This window comes from Nomascus leucogenys, chromosome 8 (genome assembly GCF_006542625.1).
Source record: "Nomascus leucogenys isolate Asia chromosome 8, Asia_NLE_v1, whole genome shotgun sequence".
NCBI lineage: Eukaryota > Metazoa > Chordata > Mammalia > Primates > Hylobatidae > Nomascus > Nomascus leucogenys.
The window spans coordinates 22,486,787-22,511,065 of NC_044388.1; the positions used below are offsets into that span (position 1 = coordinate 22,486,787).

The following is a 24,279-nucleotide window of genomic DNA, read 5'->3' on the forward strand; positions in this document are numbered from 1 at the left end:
GAGTCTCTCTGGCCTTCATTTCTCAGTGGTCAAATGAGCAGACAGGACTAGGCACATAAGGAAGCTGTAGGAAGATCCTTTCTAGCTAGGAAATTCTGTGGTTCTATGTTAAATGATATACAATGTTGACATTTGAGAGTAGGGGTCAGCAAACTATGGCCAAATCCAGCCTGTGGCCTGTTTTTGCATGGCCCCCAAGCTGAGAATGGTTTATATATTTTTAAAGGGTTGTGATAAAAACAAAAAGATACAAACAAAAGCAAAAGAAAAAAAGCAATGAATGTGTGATACAGATGACCATATGTTGCCTGCAAATCCTGAAATATTTACTCTGTAGCCCTTTATAGACCCCTGCCCCAGATGGTGGACATTAATGAGAAGTCCCTCTCTATGAAGGCAAGAAAGTAATTTTGGCAAAAAAGGTTCTGGCAAAGTGAAATCCACTCGAGACAGCATTAGGAAAGCCTAGACGGTATTTCCTAAAGGGGAAAGGAGGCATCAGCTGGAGGCAACTGATTGATAACTAAGAGATCCAGCTTTCCCATCCCACAGAATGGGCATGGCAGGAGGCTCAGGCAGCACTGCTGCACACAGGTTTGTAGGGCACGCACCACACGACTCTAGGAGACACTTGTCTTACCAGTATCATTGTGAATGGCACCCCCTGCAGCACAGAGTGCACAGCTGTACACAGCACCTCCACAGTTGAACTTCACACATGGTAATTTGGTAGGGTTTATTCTTAACTCTGAGGAACTTATGTGAATGTGCTCCCTTTGAGTTAATGTAACATGTTCATCAGAGCTTCTGTACCTGTTTAATGGCCCCAGACATTTGATCGCTCTGGCCTTGGCCTCGTCCCTGGCCCTGGCCGCTGGAGCAGTAGTGGTTGTCTGCAATGGTGATCTGTTCGTTCTCTTCGGCCTCTAGCTGGCTCTGGTTAAAACGCAGGGAACCTTTTAGAATGTCTTTGATCTATTTTCAAAGAAGAAGAAAATAAATGAAAAAAATGGATGAGTTTGTTTTTAGATGCTAGCTAAATCTCTCAGACATTTAAACTAGCCTTGTCATCAATCATTTTTTATAGTATGAATATTAATATTTTACTATAAGAAACAAATAATGAGAAAAAAATCTAATTTTATCAAAGCTGCTGGCTTAGCAGTGAGCAAGAAAAACGTCAGGACATTTAATAGCCAGGTTCTCACAGGGTCACATATGGGAGTCACATACTTAACACTATCTTAAAACAGGAAGCACAATTTGCCTGCACACCCACTCCCACTGCACACCTTGGTCACTAAAGTGGCTCCACCTGAGCTGGACTGTTCATAGCATAGGCAGGCATTTGGAAACAGCATACGCTTTTTCACTGACATTTATGTCTCATTTAGATCTTCAAGGCTTGGGTCAATGTGGTCCTTGAGGGTCTGAGGCCTGCTGTAGGTACCAATTATGACTTGAGCTCCAAAAATATTCATGAATTCATGGATGAATGACTGAACATGATGCTAGTCTACCCACACTAGCTTTGGGTAAGGAACAAACAGAATGGGTTTGGTAAGACGAAGGAGTGGTGTGGGAAATGGAAAACCAGCGTGGGTTGCAAGCTAGTCAGATATAATTGTTAGAAGGAGCGGGGGCATAAAGAGGTGGCGATGCAGACGGGGCTCTGTCTGGGAGGAAATGAGGGTTAGGGGGATGCTGGCTCTAACATCATGGTGCTCCATGCCCTGGGGGGCCCTCCCCACAGCAGGCGGGACACAAAGAAATAGTGTCACAGCAATGCACATACCTGTTTTAATCCTGCCAGGGAAACCAGAATTTGATCTTCTTTTTCCAAATTTTCTTGTAATATCACATCTTGAATATTTACTGAAAATAGAAGAATGACATTTTATAACCAATGCTCTGAGCATAACCTACCTGCTGCCACACCATAACTTCAGACAGGCTTGGGAAGTTTTTTGCCAAATCTCACAGCAACTACTTCCACAAAAGATGCTCTGCAAACTGCAGATGGGGAAGCTGCAGGGTTGAGTGGAGAGGGCAGCAATGGGCCTGGTACACACAGCCTCCCCTCCAACATTCCATGAATGTACTCTCATCATGACAGATGTGTCTTCACTTCCAACAAGAGATCTGGGTACCTCTTGTTGACATGATGTGGCCGATAGCCTGGGCCATTCATCTAATCTCTAGGAGGAAGCTTTTCAGCCTGGGCTTCCTATATAGACTCATGGGTCAATGATGTTACCTCACCTCTCTCTAAAGACCGATTCCTTCCAGCTGACTGAAAATAAAAAAAAAAAAAAAAAAAAAAAAAAAGAAACTGTCTTTAAGGATTCATAACAGTAAAACATGTTGCCATTTCAACATAATAGTAAAAATGAGAGTCCAAACTCATGGCACTACAGATTGTCATTAGATGACAATGTCTATGGAGTCTCCCCTAGGAGACTTGGCTGCCACATGAGAAGTCTTTCCTCCAGACCTGATCTGAGGGACCCACCAAGCCAGCTTCTGACCATCAGACGCAGCATCACACTGAGTTGCTTGCCTGTCGGTATGTTAAACACTCAGTGGTCCTTAGCTTTCCCTGCTTTCATGTGCCTGCAGGATGCACACAGCTCTATCAGGAACTGTGGCGTTCTGAGGCAGGATTCTCACAAGGGGCCAGGGTTGGGAGGAAAGCCTAGTCTCCTGGGGAAGTACAAGAGGATGTGCTGGTGGAGGAAGAGAGGAGGGCACAATTAAAACACATTTTAAAAAACATGCTGATAGATACACCGATTTGAGAATCACTACAGTGAGTATGTTCACCCTCCATTAACATCTGCTTTCTTACTCTTTGTGGTGTAAAAAAATGCCCACTTATAATGTCTTACATGCTACATTCTTAGTCACTCAAGATTGTTCCAGTTGCTACGGGACTCCTAGATTCCATGCTTGGCCCCATACAGCTACTAGGGCTAATATACTACTCCTCACTTGCTCAATGCCCCGCGTCGGCAGAGGCAGAACCAGTGCGCTGTGCCCTTGGCCTGGAGGCTCTTGCTCCAAATCTATGCCTGTGCATTCTCTTTATTGTTCAACTTTCTGCTCCAGTGTTGTCTTCTCAGAGCAGCCTTCCTGCCCACCCAGACTAAAGAAGCCCCCAAATGACTCTCCAGTCTCTACCATACCATCATTTTACTGTATTTATAAGCACTTATCATTGTCTGATGAATGTATTTGCTGGCTTATTCACTGTCAATCTCCCCCTAACAGGATATAAACTCCAAGGTGTTCTTGCTCAGAGCTTCATTTGTAGCCCTCAGAATAATGCCTGGTGCATTACAGGTACACAATAGGTATTTGCTGACTGATGGAATGAATTAATAAATGAACATGAAAAAACACGCTTGTAGCTTGCATATCAAAACACTACTATTCTAAATATTTCCAAAAAGTATTTCCAGTAAGGGGCAGGGCAACGACTGATACCATCAACATGTTTCCAGCCTGACAACTTATTAGAATCTTCAATAAGAATAAATTCATAAACCAGGGTGATAAGTCTTCTTACATACTGTAGCAGAAAAGCAACAGCTTTTATTTATTGAGAAAACTTGACTGTAGTTTTGGCTATTAGAATGGCCTGCTCCAAAACAAGAAAGCAAGTTGAATGGGAATGGAATGACAGATATAATTAGAGAGCAAATGGTTTTGGTTTCCTTAAAAGCCTGTAACAATTTTTTCTCTCTCAATAAAAAAAAAAAATATATAATTCACTCAACAAGACATTAACAATAAGCAACTGCAGAAAATTCACAAGAACCAGTTCTGTAGGTCTTTTAGAGCAGCAGTCCCCAACCTTTTTGGTACCAGAGACTGGTTTCATGGAAGACAATTTTTCCACAAACGGTGGGGGAAATGGTTTGGCGATGAAACTGTTCTACCTCAGTTCATCAGGCACTGGAGTCTCACAAGGAACACACATTGCCTGGCATCTGCCCCCAATGTAGTGGCGGGGCCCATGGCCAGGAGGAACAAGGACCAACGGCCTTTAGGTCACAGTCTATGGGCACACAGAGCAGTCAGTGGCTCTAGTGGAAAATGAAACCCAGAAATGTACAGGAACACAAAGCTCTCTTTAGAGGCAAGGACCTAGAAGGCACTCAGAAGCTCTTCCTCAAACACCAAAGAGACATGTGAGCCCATCCCAGAACCCTGGCACCATCTTGGCAGGGAGAAGAGACAGAGCGGAGAAACTAAGTGTGGGCATTTGCTCAGAAAAAAATGGTTAGTCTATAAGAGACTCAGTTGCCTTTAACTGGCAAGTTCAAGCCCTTAGATTATCATTGGTGGAGATGAAGTTTTCGAGCACAATTTTGGCACATGTGAGTTTAGGGACATAGACTTATCATCCCAATACAGAAGCATCAGTGTCTATACAAGATCCTCCCAAATCATTTTGGCCACACTGCCTGAAAAACCTGTGAACCAGGAAGTCCTAGTCATGCCCTGTTTTGCTGTGAGCCTCTCACAAATCCATCTATTCAAGAGTGGAAGTGGTGGTGCTTGCAGGGGTAAGTTGAGAAGGGGAGCGGTGGTGAAGGCAAAAGCTGTGATAGGGATCACAGTTTAAGGAGGCACCTGGAGCACGTCATGGAGCCACTGTCCCTGTTTAGACTGTCCACCTATGGGCTTCTTTCAGTTGTGAAAAAAAAAGTAACCTCTTGATTTGTCTACTCTTTGGAGGGGGATGGAGGTTATGTTATTAGCAGCTGTATTCATTTTCTAGAGCTGCTGTAACAGAGTACTACAAACTAGGTGACCTAAAACAACAGAAATGTATTCTCTGTCAGTTCTGGAGGCTAAGTCTGAAATCAAGCTGTTGGCAGGGCTATGCTTCCTCCAAAGGTTCTAGAGAATTCCTCCTTGACTCTGCTTAGCTTTTGGTGGTTGTCAACAATCCTTGGCATTCCTTAGCTTGTAGATGCATCGCTCCAGTCTTTGCATCCATCATCACACAGCATTCTTGTATGTCTGTTATCGAAATTCCCCTCTTCTTGTAAGGACACCAGCCACTGGATTAGGGTGAGCCCTAATCTAGTATGATCTTATCTTCACTGAACTACATCTATAAAGACCCTATTTCCAAATAAGGTCACATTCACAGGTTCCAGGTGTCTCACCATAAGTTTGGATGAGACAATACTGAACCTAGTACAGCAGCCAGACTGCCTAATTGTTACACAGGATGAAAAGCATCCAGTTCCTCCAATAAAAGACAATGCAACCTACTAATCTTGTCCTGCATGCAGAATACAATGCTCTGGCCTGATGTGCAACACAGCTGCGGAAAGCAGTGCAGAGTGGATTCACCCAAGAAGAGGGAAGAACTCAGAGCTGTAGTATCACCACCAGCATACCCTCATCTAGCAATTCTTTCGTCTTAATTTATGGACTGAGTCAAGGACCACCTTCTAGGATCTGATGAAAACCAGGACTGTCTCCCCTGAAAACCCATGTACATATGAACTCTTCACTTAATTTCAGGGATAAACCTTTTTTTTAATCAACTAAGCTGACTACGCTCATTTTAAGGGTAAATCCAAATTAAAAGGGCACCTTCAGAGGCTGTTAAATGTTTTGAGTACAAGAATTTACATTTTACTAGGAGTACTGACCATGTAAATCCTTTCCCTAACAGTTCCCCTATATAAGGTAGCATTTACAAACATTCTACTTACATATAATCTCCTAGGAACAAATCTGCTGTTTTAAGTAAGTTACATGTGCATGTAAAAGTAGAAAAACATAATGATGTCTTTCCATGACTTAAAATGTTTACATTTCCCACGTAATACACAGTTCTCCTCATAGCCAAAGGCAGAATAAATTTTGCTATAAAGGCTCTTTCTCTTTGTTTCTGTGTAAAAGGAAGATTACACTCTTTATAATCTCCTCACATTTAAGTATTTATATTATAAATGTTAGAGCACTGAAACTAAAGAGGAAACTGTCACATAACCACTTCTGTGGAAATTACACACAAAAATCTCATTCACCTAACAATCCCATGGTGATGCCACTATTTTTAATGAAACGTAGTGCCACAAAAATAGATCTCTAACTCTCAGGGTAATGAAAATGGTAAACAAACCACTTTTTCAATTTCTTAAAAGCTTGATTTTTTTCAATGCTAGAATACAAGTGTTTTCAATTAAATGTTTTAAATGGCTGATGCAAAAGGTAACATAAGCCTTATTTGGTGGTGGTGGTGGGGGGTTAGTGAGTAGAAAGGGGATGAAAGCAGAACATCTGGCTTTAACAGAGGTGGAATTGGGCAAGGCATTTAACCTTGTGCCTGAGGGGTAATAACAGCACCCTCCTCATAGGATGACGGTGAAGAAACAGGGAGACAGCACAGGTCAAGTGCTTAGCACCACACCTAAGCCCACTATGGAAGCTCTGCACCCAGTAGTTTTCATTTCTACATGCCATGTTACCTCAGTGACTATCTCAGCACCCTTTCTAGATGAGAACCATCAACATATTACAGAAAAGGAAGCCAAGGCCAGAAATGCCAGGTCTGTTATTTGAGGTCTCATGACTTGAAAGTGGTAGAACTGGGATTAGATTTCAGATCTTTCAGACTCCTGAGCTCCATGATTATTCGTATGGCACTGATGAAGGCACCAGAGATATGAAGAGGCACAGGATGGGATATTGGCACTGACTTGATTGCCTTGAGATGTAGTGCCTTTTATTCCATGGTGGAACTGATTGAAGTGAGGTCAGCAAGAAACAGGCAGTTACCTATACGCACAACAGATTGTACAATCATTTCTATCAGAGAGCATTTTGGAGCACTGGCAATGGTACCAAAGGGCTTGGGTTTTGATGACCTTGAGATATGATCTTCTGTATGTCACTAAACCCATCAGTGAGATGGGGGTAATACCCATCTCAGAAGGTTGCTGGGAGGATTAGATGAGATAATCAAAGCTTTCTATTTCTGCATACTGTCTTGCAATTACTATTATTGCTTACTATGTTTCCTCCTCCCTTGGTACCTTAAATATTCAGATATCTGGATTCGGTTTTTTGAGGCTTTCTCATCTCTGATAGGAATTTAGTTACCCTGATCTTTAACAATCTCATATAAGTGACTGTAGTAGACTCTAAAGAGGAACTATGCATGCTGTTATAAAATAGAGAGGTGGGATTAAGGGAGGCAGCCCCAGTGTGACAGTGGCTTAAGAGGTGGCCATTAGAAAGAGGGGCAGACCTGTCATTTGCCACTACTGGCTTTTGTTGAACATTGACAAAGGGATGTCTGTGCACAGGGTGTGTGCCACAGTTGTCCAAACCCTAGAAGAAGACATCAAATTCATCATGCAACCTCCAGTACATGGTGTGTATCTCTGTGTCCTTGCAAATCCATTTCCCCTTCTAGAAGTCCCTCCCATCTTCCCTGTAATGACATGTCCTGCCTTTTCTTCAAAGTCCACCTCAAACTTAACACGTCTAAGCATCAGCTTCCCGTTAGCAGTCTTCCCTCCAATAGCACCTAGTTGTTGGGTCCCTCTTGCTTTATCTCTCACTCTTGGACAATAATTCAATGATGAGGCTCAGAGACTGAATGTTTCCTGAAACTGCACTGTTCTACCTGGCACCAAAGGTGCCAGGTTCTAAATATGGTGCTCAAGGTATTTGGGTTCTAAATATGGTGCTCTATTCAAAGTATTCCTATCACTTTAAAACCCCACTGCTCCTTGCTAATGTTTCTGAAATCACTAGTACTCTGGGGGAGACCCTGGTTTTCTTCATGTGAAGCTATGTATCACTTTAGGTATTCCTGAAGAGGTCTATTCTCTCCTGCTCCTCTCCCTACCTTGAAATTTTACTTAACTTTTACATATACATTGAACTCAATTTCAGATTACCACTCTCCACCTCACCATTCCCCTAGAACCTGTTTTTTGTTGTTGTTGTTGTTGTTTTTGAGACAGAGTCTTGTGCTCTGTTGCCCAGGATGGAGTGCAGTGGCACAATCTCGGCTCGCTGCAACCTTCGCCTCCTGGGTTCAAGTGATTCTCCTGTCTCAGCTTCCTGAGTAGCTGGGATTATAGGCGTGCACTACCATGCCCAGCTAATTTTTGTATTTTTAGTAGAGACAGGGTTTCACTATGTTGGTCAGGCTGGTCTTGAACTCCTGACCTCGTGATCTGCCTGACTCGGCCTCCCAAAGTGCTGGGATTACAGACATAAGCCACCATGCCCAGCCAGAACCTGTTTTTACATGAGAGAGCAGGTAACTGGCTAAGTGACCAACGTGAGGCAAGGGCTTTCCTGCTACCAATGGGGCTGATTTTTATCCCCTAAGGAATAAATGTAGGTGAGATATTTCCCAGATGAGGATTTAAGACATACTAATATGATTAACCAGATCTTAGATTGAGCAGTGGTAGGGGCAGGTGAAGAGAAACTAACATTCATTGATGGTCTATTAAGAGCCAAGTTAATTTTCTTAAAAAGCAAAATGAAGATTGCACAGAAATATAATCAAGGATCCTCTTTGGCATCCAGCTGCCAGAGTGGCTGAAGACCCAAAACTCAGCACTGGGAGCGGAACATAGGAAAATCTAAGGGTAAGACTAGGCAAATTTGCATATTACACTAAAGACAATTCTTGAGGCCAATAAATAGTTCTCTTAAGTGAACTGAGTAAGCATGGCACAGAGTTCTGAATCTTTACTGATCTCTACTATTTGGCATATTATTCTCCTAGCACTTACAACCCTGTGCGCCAGAGAGTAACATGGAAGCATGACACCTCCCAGTAAAATCTGTCATGATCATGATATGGCTGTAACATTAGGGTCAACCAAAAAAGGAGACTTTACATATATTTTTAAACTTCAAAGGTCTCTAAGTTCCAGTAATGGTTAGATGCCTTTGCCAGAATATGTACTTCTAAAAATAAAAACAGAAACATAGCTGATGCCTTAGTAATATGAAATAATCTGGGGTTTTGCCATCATGCCCTTATTTGGGAGCTAAGAGACAGGACAGCAGTTTGGGTACGACTGCCTTAAAATTACATCATTTAGTCAAAGAAGACTCTTTGAACTGGGCTTAAGATAAATATATCTGTTGTGAATTTCAGGCCATAAAGGTTTTGCTGACATGACGAGTGAGTGAAAGTTAAGTGCCATTCTGCAGCTAGAATGTAAACATGGTCCAAGGCAATGAACATCAGCCTTTAAATCCTGGGCTTCACCTCCCCTGGCTCATATGCTCTTGTCCTCAGCATGAGATGCTCGTGGTGGCCCCAAAGTCCTTGACCTACCCGTAGTAAGCCTGTTTCCACAGATGATGAGGTAGATGGGTTTTGCGGCTATTGGATCATTAGCTAAAGAGACTTGGGATTGGAGAACATGGAGAGGCAGCCTGGTATGAAAGGATGAAAACAGGCTGTAGGATCAGACAGAGCTGGGACTGAATCCTGCCTGGTTCTGCTATTACCTAGCTGTGTAACCTCCCACCAAGTATGTAGAGCATGCTGAGTCACAGTTTCCTCCACTGTGCACTAGGGATACTCTCTCTCAACTTGCAGACTTAGTGGGAGATTAGAGATACTGTTTGTGAAGTACCTGGCACTCAATCTGGCACATAGGAACTAATGGCAGTTGCTATTGTATGTGACAAGTATATAAGCTTCATCCTACTGTTGTGTTAAATGCTCTACCAGGAATGAAATGACACAAAGGACATTTGCCCCTTTCAGACTGGGAAGGCTGGTAAGTTGGTATTTTGGTCTTCTATAGTAGAGTCTTGCCTCCATAGCAAAGCTGCCAAGTATGACTATAATTGTTAGAAATGACCAAACTTTTATTTAGATGTTAAGCTGGAAACCATCATTCTCAGCAACTAACACAGGAACAGAAAACCAAACACCGCATGTTCTCACTCATAAGTGGGAGCTGAACAATGAGAGCACATGGACACAGGGAGGGGAACATCATACACCAGGGCCTGTTGGGGGGTGAGGGGCTAGAGAAGGGAGAGTATTAGGAGAAATATCTAATGTAGATGAGGGGTTGATGGGTGCAGCATACCACCATGGCACGTGTATACCTATGTAACAAACCTGCATGTTCTGCACATGTACCCCAGAACTTAAAGTATAATAAAAAAAAGAAAAGAAATCCAACAAAACTATTACTAACCAGAAAAGTCTCTTCCTTACTGAATTAGAAGAATAAAGACTTCACTGAAAAGCCTGGAGCCTAAGTGACGATGTCCTTAGTGGGAATGCTACCCACTGTGGGAGTGCTACAATGCCAAGGCAGCCACTGGGGGCCACTGTGGTCACCCTTCAATACAGCTTGCAATATCTACATCCAGCAGTTAAAAGAGACAGAGAAACCAAAATGCTGATACACTTTGAAGTCAGAGTAAGTTTACCAAAGATGATGGACTTGGTATTATATTTTTTTTTAAAAAAGAAAGAAAATAATTCAATCTGGGTTCCTCTTGTGGAAAAGCATATAAGAAAAAGGGAAAGAACCAGAAAATGGAAAGCAAAATGATGAAAGTTGGAAAGTCTGTACTGAGGCCCTGTTATTGGAGTGGTGGCATCCTGGCCTGAAGAGGGATAAGCTAGTGTGTAGTTTGCTAAGTTTTTCTAAATAGGTATAGGGTTGGTATAAGGAAGATGCTGACCAATTGTTGCAAGTCTTCCAATAATAAAACCAGGGGAAACAACTTCAACTAGAACAAGGTGATGGAGGCTGAAAAAGAACTTCTGAGTTTCAGAGGCTTGCAGGCTACATCAGGATGCTACGGGAGGTAGTGGGCTCTCTGCCCACAGAGTTTAGGTGCACGCATGTTTGAAGCATGGCGTTATGAATATGTTAACAGTGTTATGAGTATGTTACCATTTATGAATATATTAGCTGAATCATGTCTAAATAACTTAAGTTCTCTTACTCCTTACTGCTCAGAATCTGTCAAGGGCCAGTAACAGCAAGTCATTCAAAGTCTGTTAGAAATGGAGAAGTTCAGGTCCCACATCAGACCTACTGCATCGGAATCCTATTGAGATGGCATCTTAAATTTTTTATTTTTATTTTTAAGTTTTTGCGAGTACATAGTAGGTGTATATATTTTTGGGTTACATCAGATATTTTGATACAGGCATGTAATGCATAATAATCACACCAGGGTGAATGAGGTATCTCCATCACCTCAAGCATTTATCCTTTGTGTAACCATCATTCTACTCTTTATCTCCATGAGTTCAATCGTTTTTACTTTTAGATCCCACAAATAAGAGAGAACATGAAAAGTTTGTCTTTCTGTGCCTGGCTTATTTAATATAATGACCTCCAGTTCTCTGTATGTTGTTGCAAATGACAGGATCTCATTCTTTTTATGGCTGAATAGTGCTCCATTCTTTTTTTTTTGAGACGGAGTCTCGCTCTGTCGCCCAGGCTGGAGTGCAGTGGCGCGATCTCGGCTCACTGCAAGCTCCGCCTCCTGGGTTCACGCCATTCTCCCGCCTCAGCCTCCTGAGTAGCTGGGATTAAAGGCGCCCGCCACCGCGCCCGGCTAATTTTTTGTATTTTTAGTAGAGACGGGGTTTCACCATGTTAGCCAGGATGGTCTCGATCTCCTGACCTCGTGATCCGCCCACCTCGGCCTCCCAAATTACTGGGATTACAGGGGTGAGCCACTGTGCCCGGCCTAGTGCTCCATTCTTTATATGTACCACATTTTCTTTATCCATTCATCTGCTGATGGACACTTAGGTTGCTTCCAAATGTTAGCAATTGTGAACAGTGCTAAAAAAACATGAGAGTGTAGGTATCTCTTCGATACACTGATTTCCTTTCCTTTTGGGTATATACCCTGGCATGGAACTGCAGGATCATGTTTTTAGTTGGCTCAATTTTTAGTTTTTGAGGAACCTCCAAACTGTTCTCTATAGTAGTTGTACCAATTTATGTTCCCACCAACAATGAACAAAAGTTCTCTTTTATTTATTTTATTTTTTTAGAGATAGGGTCTCGCTCTCTCACCTAGACTGGAGTGCAGTGGCATGAGCATCTGCCACCTCCTGGCACAAGTGATCCTCCCAGCTCAGCTTCCTGAGTAGATGGGACTACAGACATATGCCACCATGCCCAACTAATTTTTTAATTTTTTTTTAATAGAGACTGGGTCTCACTATGTTGTCTAGACTGGTCTTGAACTCCTGAGCTTAAGCAATCCTCCCTCCTCGGCCTCCCAAAGTGCTAGGATTATAGGCATGGCCATGCTGGTCAGGGTTCCCTTTTTGGAGACGTCATCTTGATATGTTGCACAAGCTGGAGGGCAGTCGCTATTCACAGGCCGGATCACAGCACACTGCACCCTCAAACTCCTGGCCTCAAGTGATCCTCCCACCTCAGCATTCCCAGTAGCTGAGACTACAGGCACATGCCTCCAACACTGGACTCCAGAATCTTCATTTTTAACAAGACCTTCAGGTGAAGTGTATCTTTTCCTCCTATAGAGGACTCTGCTACCCACAATAAAAAGCAGTATTTAAAATTCTTAAAAATAATCATGAAACTCTTTTTTCATAGTGTAGTTGACAGAGAGAAAGCTGTCTGGTGATCACATTTTCTTTCTCACTTTTTCAAATGTCATTTGTTAATTGCCTTATTGAACATTTCCGAAGATATTGGAATTGTTTTTATAAACATCAGAAAATTAAGTTTATAAAGTTCTTATGGAGGCGAATAAACTGATGTTCAAAACTGGCCTCCTTTTTCAGCTAATTCATGCATAAATATTATGACAAGTACAAAATCAGTTACGATGGGTGCAATAAAATAACATAAGATTTGAAATCCTACTGCTGATTCAAGTGTGGTCAGTAGACTAATCAGTGAAAGAGAAGCCAAGGACTAGATTCAGGTCTGGACTCTCGTTGCCAGCTAGCTGGCTGTGTCACTCACCCTTCCTGGGCCTTGGCTTCCTCATCTGCGAATAAAGAACAGCTAGGTTGATTTCTACGGCTTTTACATCTTTAATATTCTACGATCCTATGAGCTACAGTACTCTCAACAGAAGCATGGGAAATCAAATTTTCCTTAATTAATTGCATTTAACCATCTAATTATCTGTATGACTCATCAATGAAAGGGCAAGCTGCTGGAAACCAAGGTGTCCAAATACCAAACAGATGAATGAAAACACCTCCATTGGGAGCAGGAGGGTATGGGCATTAGAGCCCAGAAGGATGAGCAGCTCATGTATTCCCTGTAAACAGCTGGCAGCTCAGCCCAGCTGCTCACAGATCAGACTAGTGTAGGTTGCTCACCCACGTGCAATTATGTGTGAAGTACGGCATATCTAAAAATAGCCTAAGCTCAGCCACAGAGATTAATACCGTCGATGGCTTTTAACTTACTGTCAGGATGACAAGAAGGAGAGTAACCATAGCAACAGAAAAATCAACATGTAAAAAACCTCTTCTAAATTAGCTGACAGGAAAAGTTTAGGTTTAATAAAACATATTTTCAATTCCTGTCTCTAAACCTTTGAATTCAAATAATTCCATCACTTAGAGGTAATAAAATTAGAATTTTGGTAGTTTTGGCAACACAAATGGCCTTCTAGTTTTGGGTTCCAAAACTGTGAGGAAATACTGTTAACCTGTCAATTTTATTATCTCTATAATTAAAGGGCCATTTGAACAAATGTCATTAAATAATTTTTAACTGAAAGGATTTTCTCTATATTTGTTCTGCTATCAGTTATAAAAACAGCCTTAAATAGTACTTGACATTTTAAGATACTTATTGCATGTGTGACAAAAACATAGGGTGATATAGTAATAGCAAAGATAGAGAAGCAACCTAAGTGTCCAGCAATGGATAGATGATTGGATAACGAAAATGTGCTACATATATAAAACGGAATACTATTCAGCCATAAATAAGAATGAAATCATGTCTTCTGCAGCAACATGGATGGAACTGGAGGCCATTATGCTAAGTGAAACCACTCAGAAATAGTCAAATTCTGCATGTTCTCACTTATAAGTGGGAGCTAAATAATGTGTATATATGGACATAGAGTGTGGAATAATAGACGCCGGAGACTCAGAAAGGTGGAAGGGTGGTGAGGGATGAGAAATCACTTAATGGGTACAATGTACACTATTTGGGTGATGGTTCCACTAAAAGCCCAGACTTCACCACTGTGCAGTATATCGATGTATCAAAACCACATTTGTACCCCTTACATTTATACCAAAAAGAAAAGAAAACAAGGTGTGATGGAGTTCTCTCGATATGAATGGAACTTTGTGAAAATAATTAACATTAGGAAAGGATCTGGAGAAGTAACTCCTAGAGTAAGTTTCTGAGACAGCTCTCACAGCCACCTTGGTAGCCTGTACCCCAGTGCATAATGGAGGCTCAGCGGCCCTCATGTCACTAAGTGACCCAGAGGCATCATTAAGTTCTGACATAGCTATTCTTGCTCAAGGAGCTCACACACCTCATCTTAGAACTAGCACATCCCAAATTCCAGCATCGTTTTGCATCATTTGATAGAGGAATATTCAGTTGGGTATTGGGAAATGTGGTACTAGTCCAGCTTTTCAACTAACCAGTTGTAGACCCTGGACAAGTTATTATTCAGCTCTATGGCCATGGGCTGGAAGAGTCTCTCAGATTCTTCCCTGAGAAGAGACAGTTAAAGAGTTGAAGGGAAAGATGAGATGACTTGTGTTTAATACCCACTTTGGGCCATTCCTGATACTAGGGTTTAAAAATATTTTTTGGCAAGGAACTGGCAAGATAGATGGAAATGTCAAGTACATATGTGTCGACATATGAGGACACATTCATAAGCAGGCCGAGTTAAGGGACGGGCCTGGGTTCAACCCTAGATCTGTTTGATGCCTCATGAGGTTGTCTTTCTCAGACACCACTTCACCACCCTTACAACTGGCTCTGCCTGCTATGTATACAGGTTGACCCCCGAGTGCTAGTTACATGCACTGAAGCCATCCACAGATTTTCAGGGCATGTCTTCTATTCTCTAATCATAGAAGATTAGGTCCCTTGGAAAGTCCCTCTATAATCTTCCTTTTACCTAGGCAACCACTGTTAACAGTATTTTCATACCAAATATATACCATTTTGCCATCTGTTTTTATCACCTAATAATCTATCACTAACATCTACTTATGTTAATATTTTAATCTTTATAAAGATTGAATTATACTATATTCAATTGCTTACTAATGAACATTTTAATCCTTCCAATTTTGTTCTCCTTTAATAATCAGAGAAATACATCTATGGAAAAAATAAGGGTATTAAAATAATTTCTTAAGAAGCCATAATATGTTAAAAAACAAATCAAGAGCATCAAGTCACTTAATCTTCGTGTTTTCCTTAAATCTTTACTTAGAAACAAAGTTGCCAAAGAATCTAGGAGCATCTTTTAATTAACCATTGTTATATTGTGAATTTGAACTGAAATGCATCTGTGGGCCTTGGGGCCAGGAATTCTTGGTAGCATCCCTTAATTCCACTTTAAAAACGCAGTCATGCTATTTATATGAGGGGAAAAAAAAGTCAACAGCTATGTGAACGAGTTCTGGCTGAAAGTGAAACGTATACACAAAAACAAATCTAGTTTTGTGGTTAGTTGAAAATTCACAGCTGGTATAGGCTTTTCTTTCCATTTTAATTAAAGTGTTTTCCCCTCCCATGCAATGAGAAAATGCTCTTTTAGTGCTGATTGAAAGACCAAAGTCAGAGCAAAAGCTGTTTGAAAATTCTGAGGCTTAAGTAAAGCTGCTTTAAAAGCTGCTGTGTGTACCAAACAACTTGGAAATTTCCTAGCAGGATTTTGTAGAGTTCCAGTAAATCTTTCTCCCTGTCACTTCTTTGCTCTCTTACTTTGGTGAAAACTAAAGTCAAGTAACGCAAAGGTCATCCAAGTAGCCAGAAAAGCAAAAACTATACATTTCTTTAGAAATTAAAATTATATTTAAACAAGTAACCATAATTAGTCATATACAACTATATAAGCTATCTGTTTATTAGTTCTTTTTGGTATATTTAAAGTGCAATGATATTAGATAATGTAAGATTCATGTAAAATTAGGTCCGTAACTTATTACCCCCATTTTTCCAAGAGAAAGAGAATGAGTTTTTTTTTTTTTTTAATTATTATTTTCTTCTTTTCTCTTCCCTCCCTTTGCCTTGTTCTCCAATTCCTACCTAGCTCTTTAAACGCAACCTTTACCTGCCCTTTACCAGACACTCCCTACAGGGCAAGCTTACCTAACTATGTGCTTGCTTAGAAGCTCCAGGACTGGAAATATCTCCCACCCAGAGATTTCTTTGAGACAACAGTCACTTTACAACCTCCAGTATGCCCGAGATGAAACTCTCCCCGCACTGGAGAGTATCTCAGACAACAGTCACTTTACAACCTAGCTCTGCCTGTGCTGGTGCCAGCTTAACCACCTGGAAGATAAGGCACTGAAGCCACTGACACAGACCTTTACCTGCTCGTTCCTTCCCTGTTTGCTGTTCATGCCAAGTACCCCTTTAAAAGCCTTTGTTTTCTGTCCCCAGAGTGAGGTGGTACCTTTAAGGGCAGGAGTCTGTACTTCTTCCCCTAAGCTAAGCTATGGAATAAAAAGTCTCCTTATACCAGAACTCACTCTTGTTAATCGGACTCTGCAAGTGGTAAGCGACTGAACTGGCGACTTGATTATAGGTCTATACGAATTTTTAAAAATGATCATCAAGCAGCTTACTAACAAAGTCTGTAAGAGGTAGATCAAATGTGACAGGGGTAATGTTTCTTGCTGTGATGAGAGATACTACCCTGTCAATCATCTACCAGGGTTTCTCCTGCTGTTTTTCCCTCTTGAGCCCTTTCCCTGCAGGAGTGGTTGAGACAGTAGGAATACGGCTGAGGGTAGAACAGGACCCAGCCAGCTGCTAATAAGACACTGTCAGGCAGCCAGCCACTTAGATCAGCATCTCTCCAAATCTTTTAAGAGAACATTTATTATTTTATTGAGGCCAGTACGGTTTAGGCTATATCCAAATGACAGCCGTTGTTACTTGTAATGGCTTAGAGCTTGTTGGGGTTTGAAGGCAGAGTTTACCTCCAACGAAGGCCCCAAAGGCCTTGGTGGATTCTCTTTGGTTTCTCCTCACAGGTGGGATGCATCCTGATTTCTTATAATACCTGGTATTGCCATTTCTTAACACTACAGAACAGCACATTGGCCATTTCCATGAGTACATGTCTTAATTTCCTAATTTCTTCATAAATTACCAATCTTAGACACTGGCCAGTGAAGCAACAAAGGCTGTCCATAAATGGGCTAAAAAAATAGCAAAATGGTGCATGAGAAAAGCTTTTGTAAGCAGCATGGAGTTACTGAAGTGATTCATACATGAGTCAGCATAGGGCATCTCTAATACGAGATATACAACCTTTACAAATGCAGAGCAGTGCCTGAAGACTTTCCAGTGTGACATACATGACCCACATGCAAAATGAACTTCACACTGGGACATTTCTTAGAATATAAGCACAGTCAGAAGTAAGAAAAGGTCATGCATTTCAGGCAGGTGGCTAAAAAACACATTTTTATAAAAAAAGAATTGTCAAAATAATAATCACATTAGTGATTACTGACAGGTTGGCACAGCAGTATAGCTGATTATTTGATCTTGAAAACTCAGTATTTCATTTTGGTTTGAGGTAAATAGACATTTACAAAGGGCAGTATTCCAGGAGTTGAGATTTGTAGTCAGATTGCTTTTAAATAATTTTTTATTTTATTATTTTTGTTTAGAGAAAGAGTCTCACTCTGTCACCCAGGCTGGAGTATAGTGGCACAATCACAACTTGCTGCAACCTCAAACCCCTGGGTTTAAGCAATGTTTCCATCTCAGCCTCTTGAGCAGCTGGGACTACAAGGCACGTGCCACCATGCCCAGCTAATTAAAAAAAAAAAATTGTTGTTGTTTTGTTTTGGTAGAGACAGGGTCTCAGTATGTTGCTCAGGCTGGTCTCAAATTCCTGGCCTCAAATCTTCCCACCGTGGCTTTCCACAGTGCTGGGATTACAGCTGTGAGCCACAGCATCCAGTTTATAATCAAATCGCTTGATTTTGAATTTCCACTCGATTTACTAATGATATAATCTTGGGGTATTTTCTTAATCCCTCTATGCCTTGGTTTCCTCATCTATATAATGTAGAGAGTGAGAGTAATAGTACTTCTATTATACGGCTGTTGTAAGGATTAAATAAGGTAATTCATGTAAACAGCTTAGCACAGGGCCTAGAACAAAGTAATGCTAGTGGCTATTATTGTGATGACTCTCATTGTTCCCAGGGCCAAAGTAATTCACTTACCAAGATGAGTGTCCATCACCTTTGCACAGTATTTGCACATGGCATCCAGGTCATTCAACTGTCCTTGAAGGAAGGAAATTTGGGCTTCTAATTCTTCTTCCTAAAATAAAGGGATAAACATATGGAAATTTTTTAGAGATTGTCAAATAAAATTCCCAAAGTTTTCTAAATGATCTAGACTAGTTTAAAGAAGCATGATAACTTTTTAAACCTAGACAAATCAAAATAGCAAACAAAAACAAAATCACAACTGCCACCACCAACAAAATAAAAAAAGGGTAAAAATGGAAAATTTTAAAGGTCTGGATTTTCCTAATTGAATTCTAGCTTTAGGCCACGTGTAAAGTTAGTTAGATTGCATATGCAATCTTGCATTGCACATATTTGCATATACAACCTTGTATTTAAAAAGTGCACAATATATCTTCAATAAGCATTGAGCAACACAAATTAAGAGGGCAATTTGGATTTCAGTGAACTATACTTCCTAAGCAGCTGGTACAAAAACATTGCATTTTTTTCACACATTTGAGAAACCAAAGATTTCCCGTTTTATAAGACAAATCTCTAAGCCTGGAACCTGGACTTCGTAAAAAAAAAAAAAAAAGAAAAAAAAAAAAGAAAAAAAAATTAAAAGAAAATAGATATAGTAGTAGCAGCTCTAAAAACAAATTACTGTGAAATGTCGACTGTAGGATTTACAAGCACTAACCATGTTCTTTACATATCCTACAAGTGTAGCAGCCTCTCCTCCAATACTCAAATAAGAACAAATACTACCACAAGAAGCTTAGCCAAAGGATAATTAGAAATAATTTTGGAGAGGTGGGGTTGTCTTCCTAACTCTGCAGCTGAGCATTAAGGTAGACAAGGATGGGGCGTTTCAGGGCTTTTTTCTACTCTTTTTCTCACTTGTTTCTGCACAGGCTTGAATTTCCCTGGTTATCACAGGAAACTGTAGGAATTAGAGAAAGAAGGCTACATCTGCTGTTTAATAATGATTGTGGTTAGTCTCCAAAGATGGCCACCATCAATTTCTTCCCTCCCTGACTCTGCATGTTGCTTCATTACGAGGTAGTATGTATTCCCCCTGTCCTTGAATCTGGACTGCCCTATGACTTGCATTGATCCAGAGCATGCAGCCGAAGTCAAACTTCTAATTCTGAGCTAGTTTAAGGGGACTGCCAGCTTCTGATTTCATTAGAAGCTAGCTATCATGCTGTAAAGAAGTTTAGGCTACAATACTGAAAGAAAGGACAGAACATATAGAGAAAAAGAGGGCACATGAGAAGCACAGAAGTTCTAGACATGTGAATAAAGTTTTTCTGGTCTTTTCAGCCCAAGCCAGCTGAAGCCAGCCCAGTAAGTGACCCAGTCAATACCATGTGGAGCAGAAGAGACTGAGCCCTGCCCAAATTCCTGATCCACAGACCTATGATGGGAGTACTAGATTTTGGAGTAGTTTGTTATGCAGCAATAGATAACAGAAATAGTGGCAGAATGAAAACAACACTAACTTAGCATATGGCATGAGGAAACATAAGTTCTATTCCTGGTCCTGCCATTAATAAGTCACGGGACCTTAGGTAATTATCCATTCTGGACCTAAATTCAGTACTCTCAGGTGAATGCAAAAGTTAGAGGCTTTGCTTCCAAGGAACTTACAAACTAGTAACTGGAATAAGAAAGTTATATGGTCCCAGTCTACTCTACTGAACCATTAACTTTTTTTTTTTTTTTTTTTTTAGACAGAGTCTTGCTCTGTCGCCCAGGCTGGAGTGCAGCTGCATGATCTTGGCTCACTGCAAGTTCCGCCTCCCAGGTTCATGCCATTCTCCTGCCTCAGCCTCCCGAGTAGCTGAGACTACAGGCGCCCACCACCACGCCCAGCTAATTTTTTGCATTTTTAGCAGAGATGGGGTTTCACCATGTTAGCCAGGATGGTCTCCATCTCCTGACCTCGTGATCCGCCTGCCTCGGCCTCCCAAAGTGCTGGGATTACAGGTGTGAGCCACTGTGCCTGGCCACCATTAACCTTTTTAGTTTGTGGCAGACACAAACCCCAAGTAGCGGAGTCTAGAACTGTGCCGAGGCCAGAGTTTGATAGTCTTTTAAAAAGAGAGGGCCAATCTATGGCCTGTGTTTCGCCTTACAAGTGGCTACCAATTGGGGTGCTGACAGCCCAGAGTGGATCAAGGGCACAAGGAATGCAGTGCTTCTTGGCTTAAAAACTTCTCCTCTATTTACTCCATGCATTAGTTTAATTTGGATTAGCCACCACTTATTTTAAAATACAAAAGCCATTGGGAGCTTTGATACTCAGCAGTCATTCCTACCTGAATGGATTTATTTTCTTTGGAAAGGAAATCAAACTGGGTAGGAAGAACTTAGAAGACACGCTTTAGAGGATGTAGGCACAGCCTGTTGGCAGTGAGGTGTTGAACAGCTGGTGGAAAGTATGAGCTTAAAGAGGGCCTCTTTCTCAAAACATTTTATTTCTCTAGCAGGAACATTACTGTAATAAAGACTGCGATGAGACTGGGGCCCTCTAACTTGTATAGTTAATGGAGAAGTCCTAAGAGTGTAGCAGTCCAGGGCACTTGCTGGGCAAATATGCAAGGATATAAAAACACAAATTTGCAAGTTTGCAATTTTTGCTTAGGCCTCTGGTGGCAGCCACTGAAGTGCATCTTGAATACCTAAAACCCAAGTAGATCTTGATACAAACAGAATCTGTTTGTCTCAATATAAACACATGGAAAAAGGCAACTTTGAATCAGTTAAACCTTCTTTTTCAAACGGATGGTTATATAAAAGCCAAATATGTGAGATAAAAGAGGACTACTCTGGCTGAAGCAGGCTGAGGTACCAAGAGCCTCGTCCATAGTCTGAAATCCAGTGTATTATCCTTCTAGAGTTTGCTTAATCTTAAAACATTTCTAAACCCTTCAACTATCACTCAGACTTTATAAATAGAAATGGAATCACTTGGAGGCAAAAGGGTGGCTTGTCATTTATTCTTCACTATATTATATAATTACAGATAAAAGAAAGAGCCAAGAATCAAGCTTCCAAAACTGTGGGAACTGACTTTACATTTTTATCTTTTCTCATCCTCCACACTCCTCCCAACTAACAATGCTTTAGACATTGACAGCTTTAGTTATTTGTTTTCATTAAATTGGTCCTCTGTAATACAAATGCTTGGCTAATTGCCTTGAGGTTTTATGAAACCAACCAGTTAGTGTAACTGTTATGTGTAAATAAGACACTGAAGATAAATGTTTATTATATTTACTTTTATGTGTATGTCCTGCTTTCCATTATAGGAGGGCATAGGGTGGGGAACGAAGGAATGCTGAAATAGACACAGCTGGGTTTGCATCCTATTTTTCTCAGTTATTAGCTGTATAATCTTGGACAAGTTCCTTAATTCCTTGGTCTACTCAACCCCACCCGGCAGGATCGGGGGAGAACAAAATGAGAACATATGGAGAACACAGCATCTGGCACAGAGCAGACACTCAATAAAGATAATTATTATTTCTTTAAAAAAAATTTTTGTAATCAAGTTAAGACAGTGAAATGGATTTAAATACAAAGTTTTATGATTCACTGTTGGAAAACATTAGTTTCTGGCTTTAAAACCTTTATGTAGCTTAGCCCAGAAAGATTAATTAAAGCTTAAGAGCCCATCACCGTCTTAAACTTGGGATAGCAAACTAATGTACAAGGCAAGAAATTGATAGAGGAGGATAAAGTTGGGCCACCTGTAGACTACAGTGTGCAACATCACCAATTGTAATTGGTGCCCTATAGCAAAGGACCAGAAGATGAGGGCCACTCTATCAGAAAAGAAAAATAACTAGCATCAAATCCCTTTATATTGATTGTAATATGCCAGATAATGAGCTTTGCTGTATTACCATGTTTACTCTTCACACAAACTTCTGAGGTATATTCTCTCATTATCTCCTACATAAAATATGGTCTACTCCTCTGTAAGCCACATTCTCTGGTAGTGTATGCTAAGGTTTAGATAGCTCTTTGAGAACCCAAGTCACTTGGCCTGCTACTCTCATTTCTTCCTGTGTACACATCCCTTCCTATGCTCCGTTACTGTGGTCCTTCCCATGAATAATCCCGTATTTCAGTTTCCTTTACCTGAGATTCACCAGTTGTAATGCTGAGCCCTAATACCAAATTGCTTATTAAATTGTTTTCCTTCAAAAACATTCAGATATGACTGGCTGTGTTGTTTTGTTGTTTGTTGAATGATTTTTTTGACTAAATAATCTGAAGAAATCGTTTTTTGAATTTGCTTTTTAATAAGTGGTGTTTCTACTATCATTTTGCCCCAAATAGTTGATGCATCATTATACTTCTATTGAAATGTTATGTATCTCAGCTGTTTAAATTTAATGTCAATTTTATTAAATAATTCAATGTATTCCTGCTATTTCTTTGTTAAAAAGAGGACAAACTTTCATAGTTTATTATTCATATATTAATTTTTTCAAAAATGATGTTCGTTTGCATTGTGTTAGGCCTTGTGAGAAATACAATAATGACTAAAACATGGCCTCTGAAAAAGTTTAGGGGATGGTCAAACCTGTACAGAAAGCCAAGAGAGGTATACGATAAGTTCTGTAGAAGAGACGTGAGAGAGGACTCCTTACAATTCTGGAAAGGGAAGATGATTTCAATTTGTGTATGTGGAAAGGAAAGGAGGTTTTCTAGTATTTCTGAGGGGTCCTGAAGAAGGAGGGTCTTGGCTTAGACAAAATAATAAGGAAAGATGTTTTAGGAGGCAGGAAAGTATGGCACCTGGGCAATGAGGCAGTCACTGAGCTGAGCCAGAACATGGGGATAGTACGAGCTGAGGTTCAGCAGAAAGGCTTCCCTTCCTCTTCTGTTCATCCCTGTTGCATTTTCACTTCACATAATTATGTTTTCGGGGTTGGGGTTTGACATGCAGACTGCTGTGGCCACTGCCCCCAACACACACCGTGCTGACAGATGATTATACAGGCTGCAGTGGTGTTTCTGTCCATGGACTAATTCAAACTCCAGGGGAATAGTGAGGCAGGAATGGCACTGAGGTGGAGTTCTGCTTAGCTTCTAAGTGGGTGTCCTCAGATCACAAGAGAAGCAGACAAGGGAACCAACATTAACTGTAGGCAGCAGGAACAGGCTAAATATAGCAACCAGAAGACAGGAAAGACGCCCAGTCTTTCTCGAGCAGATGGGTGAACAAGAAGTGGGAAGTAAAGGAAACGGAAAGTCTCAAGGAGAAAAAGTGGAAAGGCCACGGATGTTCGGAGGAAGCTGTGGTGTACACAAGGGCAAAACACATACACGGTGTGAATGAAATCCAAGTCAGAAGCATATGGTATCAGCAGAGGAAGATACCACCAGAAAAAATAGAAGAAGAGCACAAAGAAGACTTTTTAAGAGTATTAAAATAAGTGGTATGAGGTGTGAAGCTGTACAGCCATACTGGTGAACAAGCTGGAATATAAATCACAAGCTTTAAAATCACTATATACTAGGCTTGACACTTACCTTCTCTGTGATTCTAACCAGATAGCAAAGTTCTTTGAGCCTCAGTTTCCTGTTTACAAAATGGTGATAATAATAGTTTCTACCTCATGTGCTTGTTGGAGGACTGAATTTGAATTACATGAGGTTTTCCAGATTAAATACTTTGCACAGTGCTTAGTACATGGTAAACACTCAATAAATGTAAATTTTATTGTCTCTGAATTTTAATACAATCCTAGAAAGTTATTTCAAAGGATCATGAATGCATGCAAAAATAACTC

The 24,279-nt window shown here is 40.8% G+C and overlaps 1 protein-coding gene across 7 annotated transcripts in view; it reads right to left on the reverse strand.

Annotated features, from left to right (window-relative positions):
• Window positions 1-24,279, reverse strand: part of TBC1D5 (TBC1 domain family member 5) — a 581,319-nt gene that overhangs the window by 8,754 nt on the left and 548,286 nt on the right. For all 7 annotated transcript variants that reach the window (XM_030816874.1, XM_030816879.1, XM_030816878.1 and 4 more), the window contains 3 exons: window positions 18,455-18,554; window positions 1,796-1,875; window positions 814-975 (listed from right to left, as the gene is read on the reverse strand). In XM_030816874.1, the coding sequence (XP_030672734.1) occupies window positions 814-975; window positions 1,796-1,875; window positions 18,455-18,554 (342 nt within the window). The remainder of the gene's footprint in view (window positions 1-813; window positions 976-1,795; window positions 1,876-18,454; window positions 18,555-24,279) is intronic.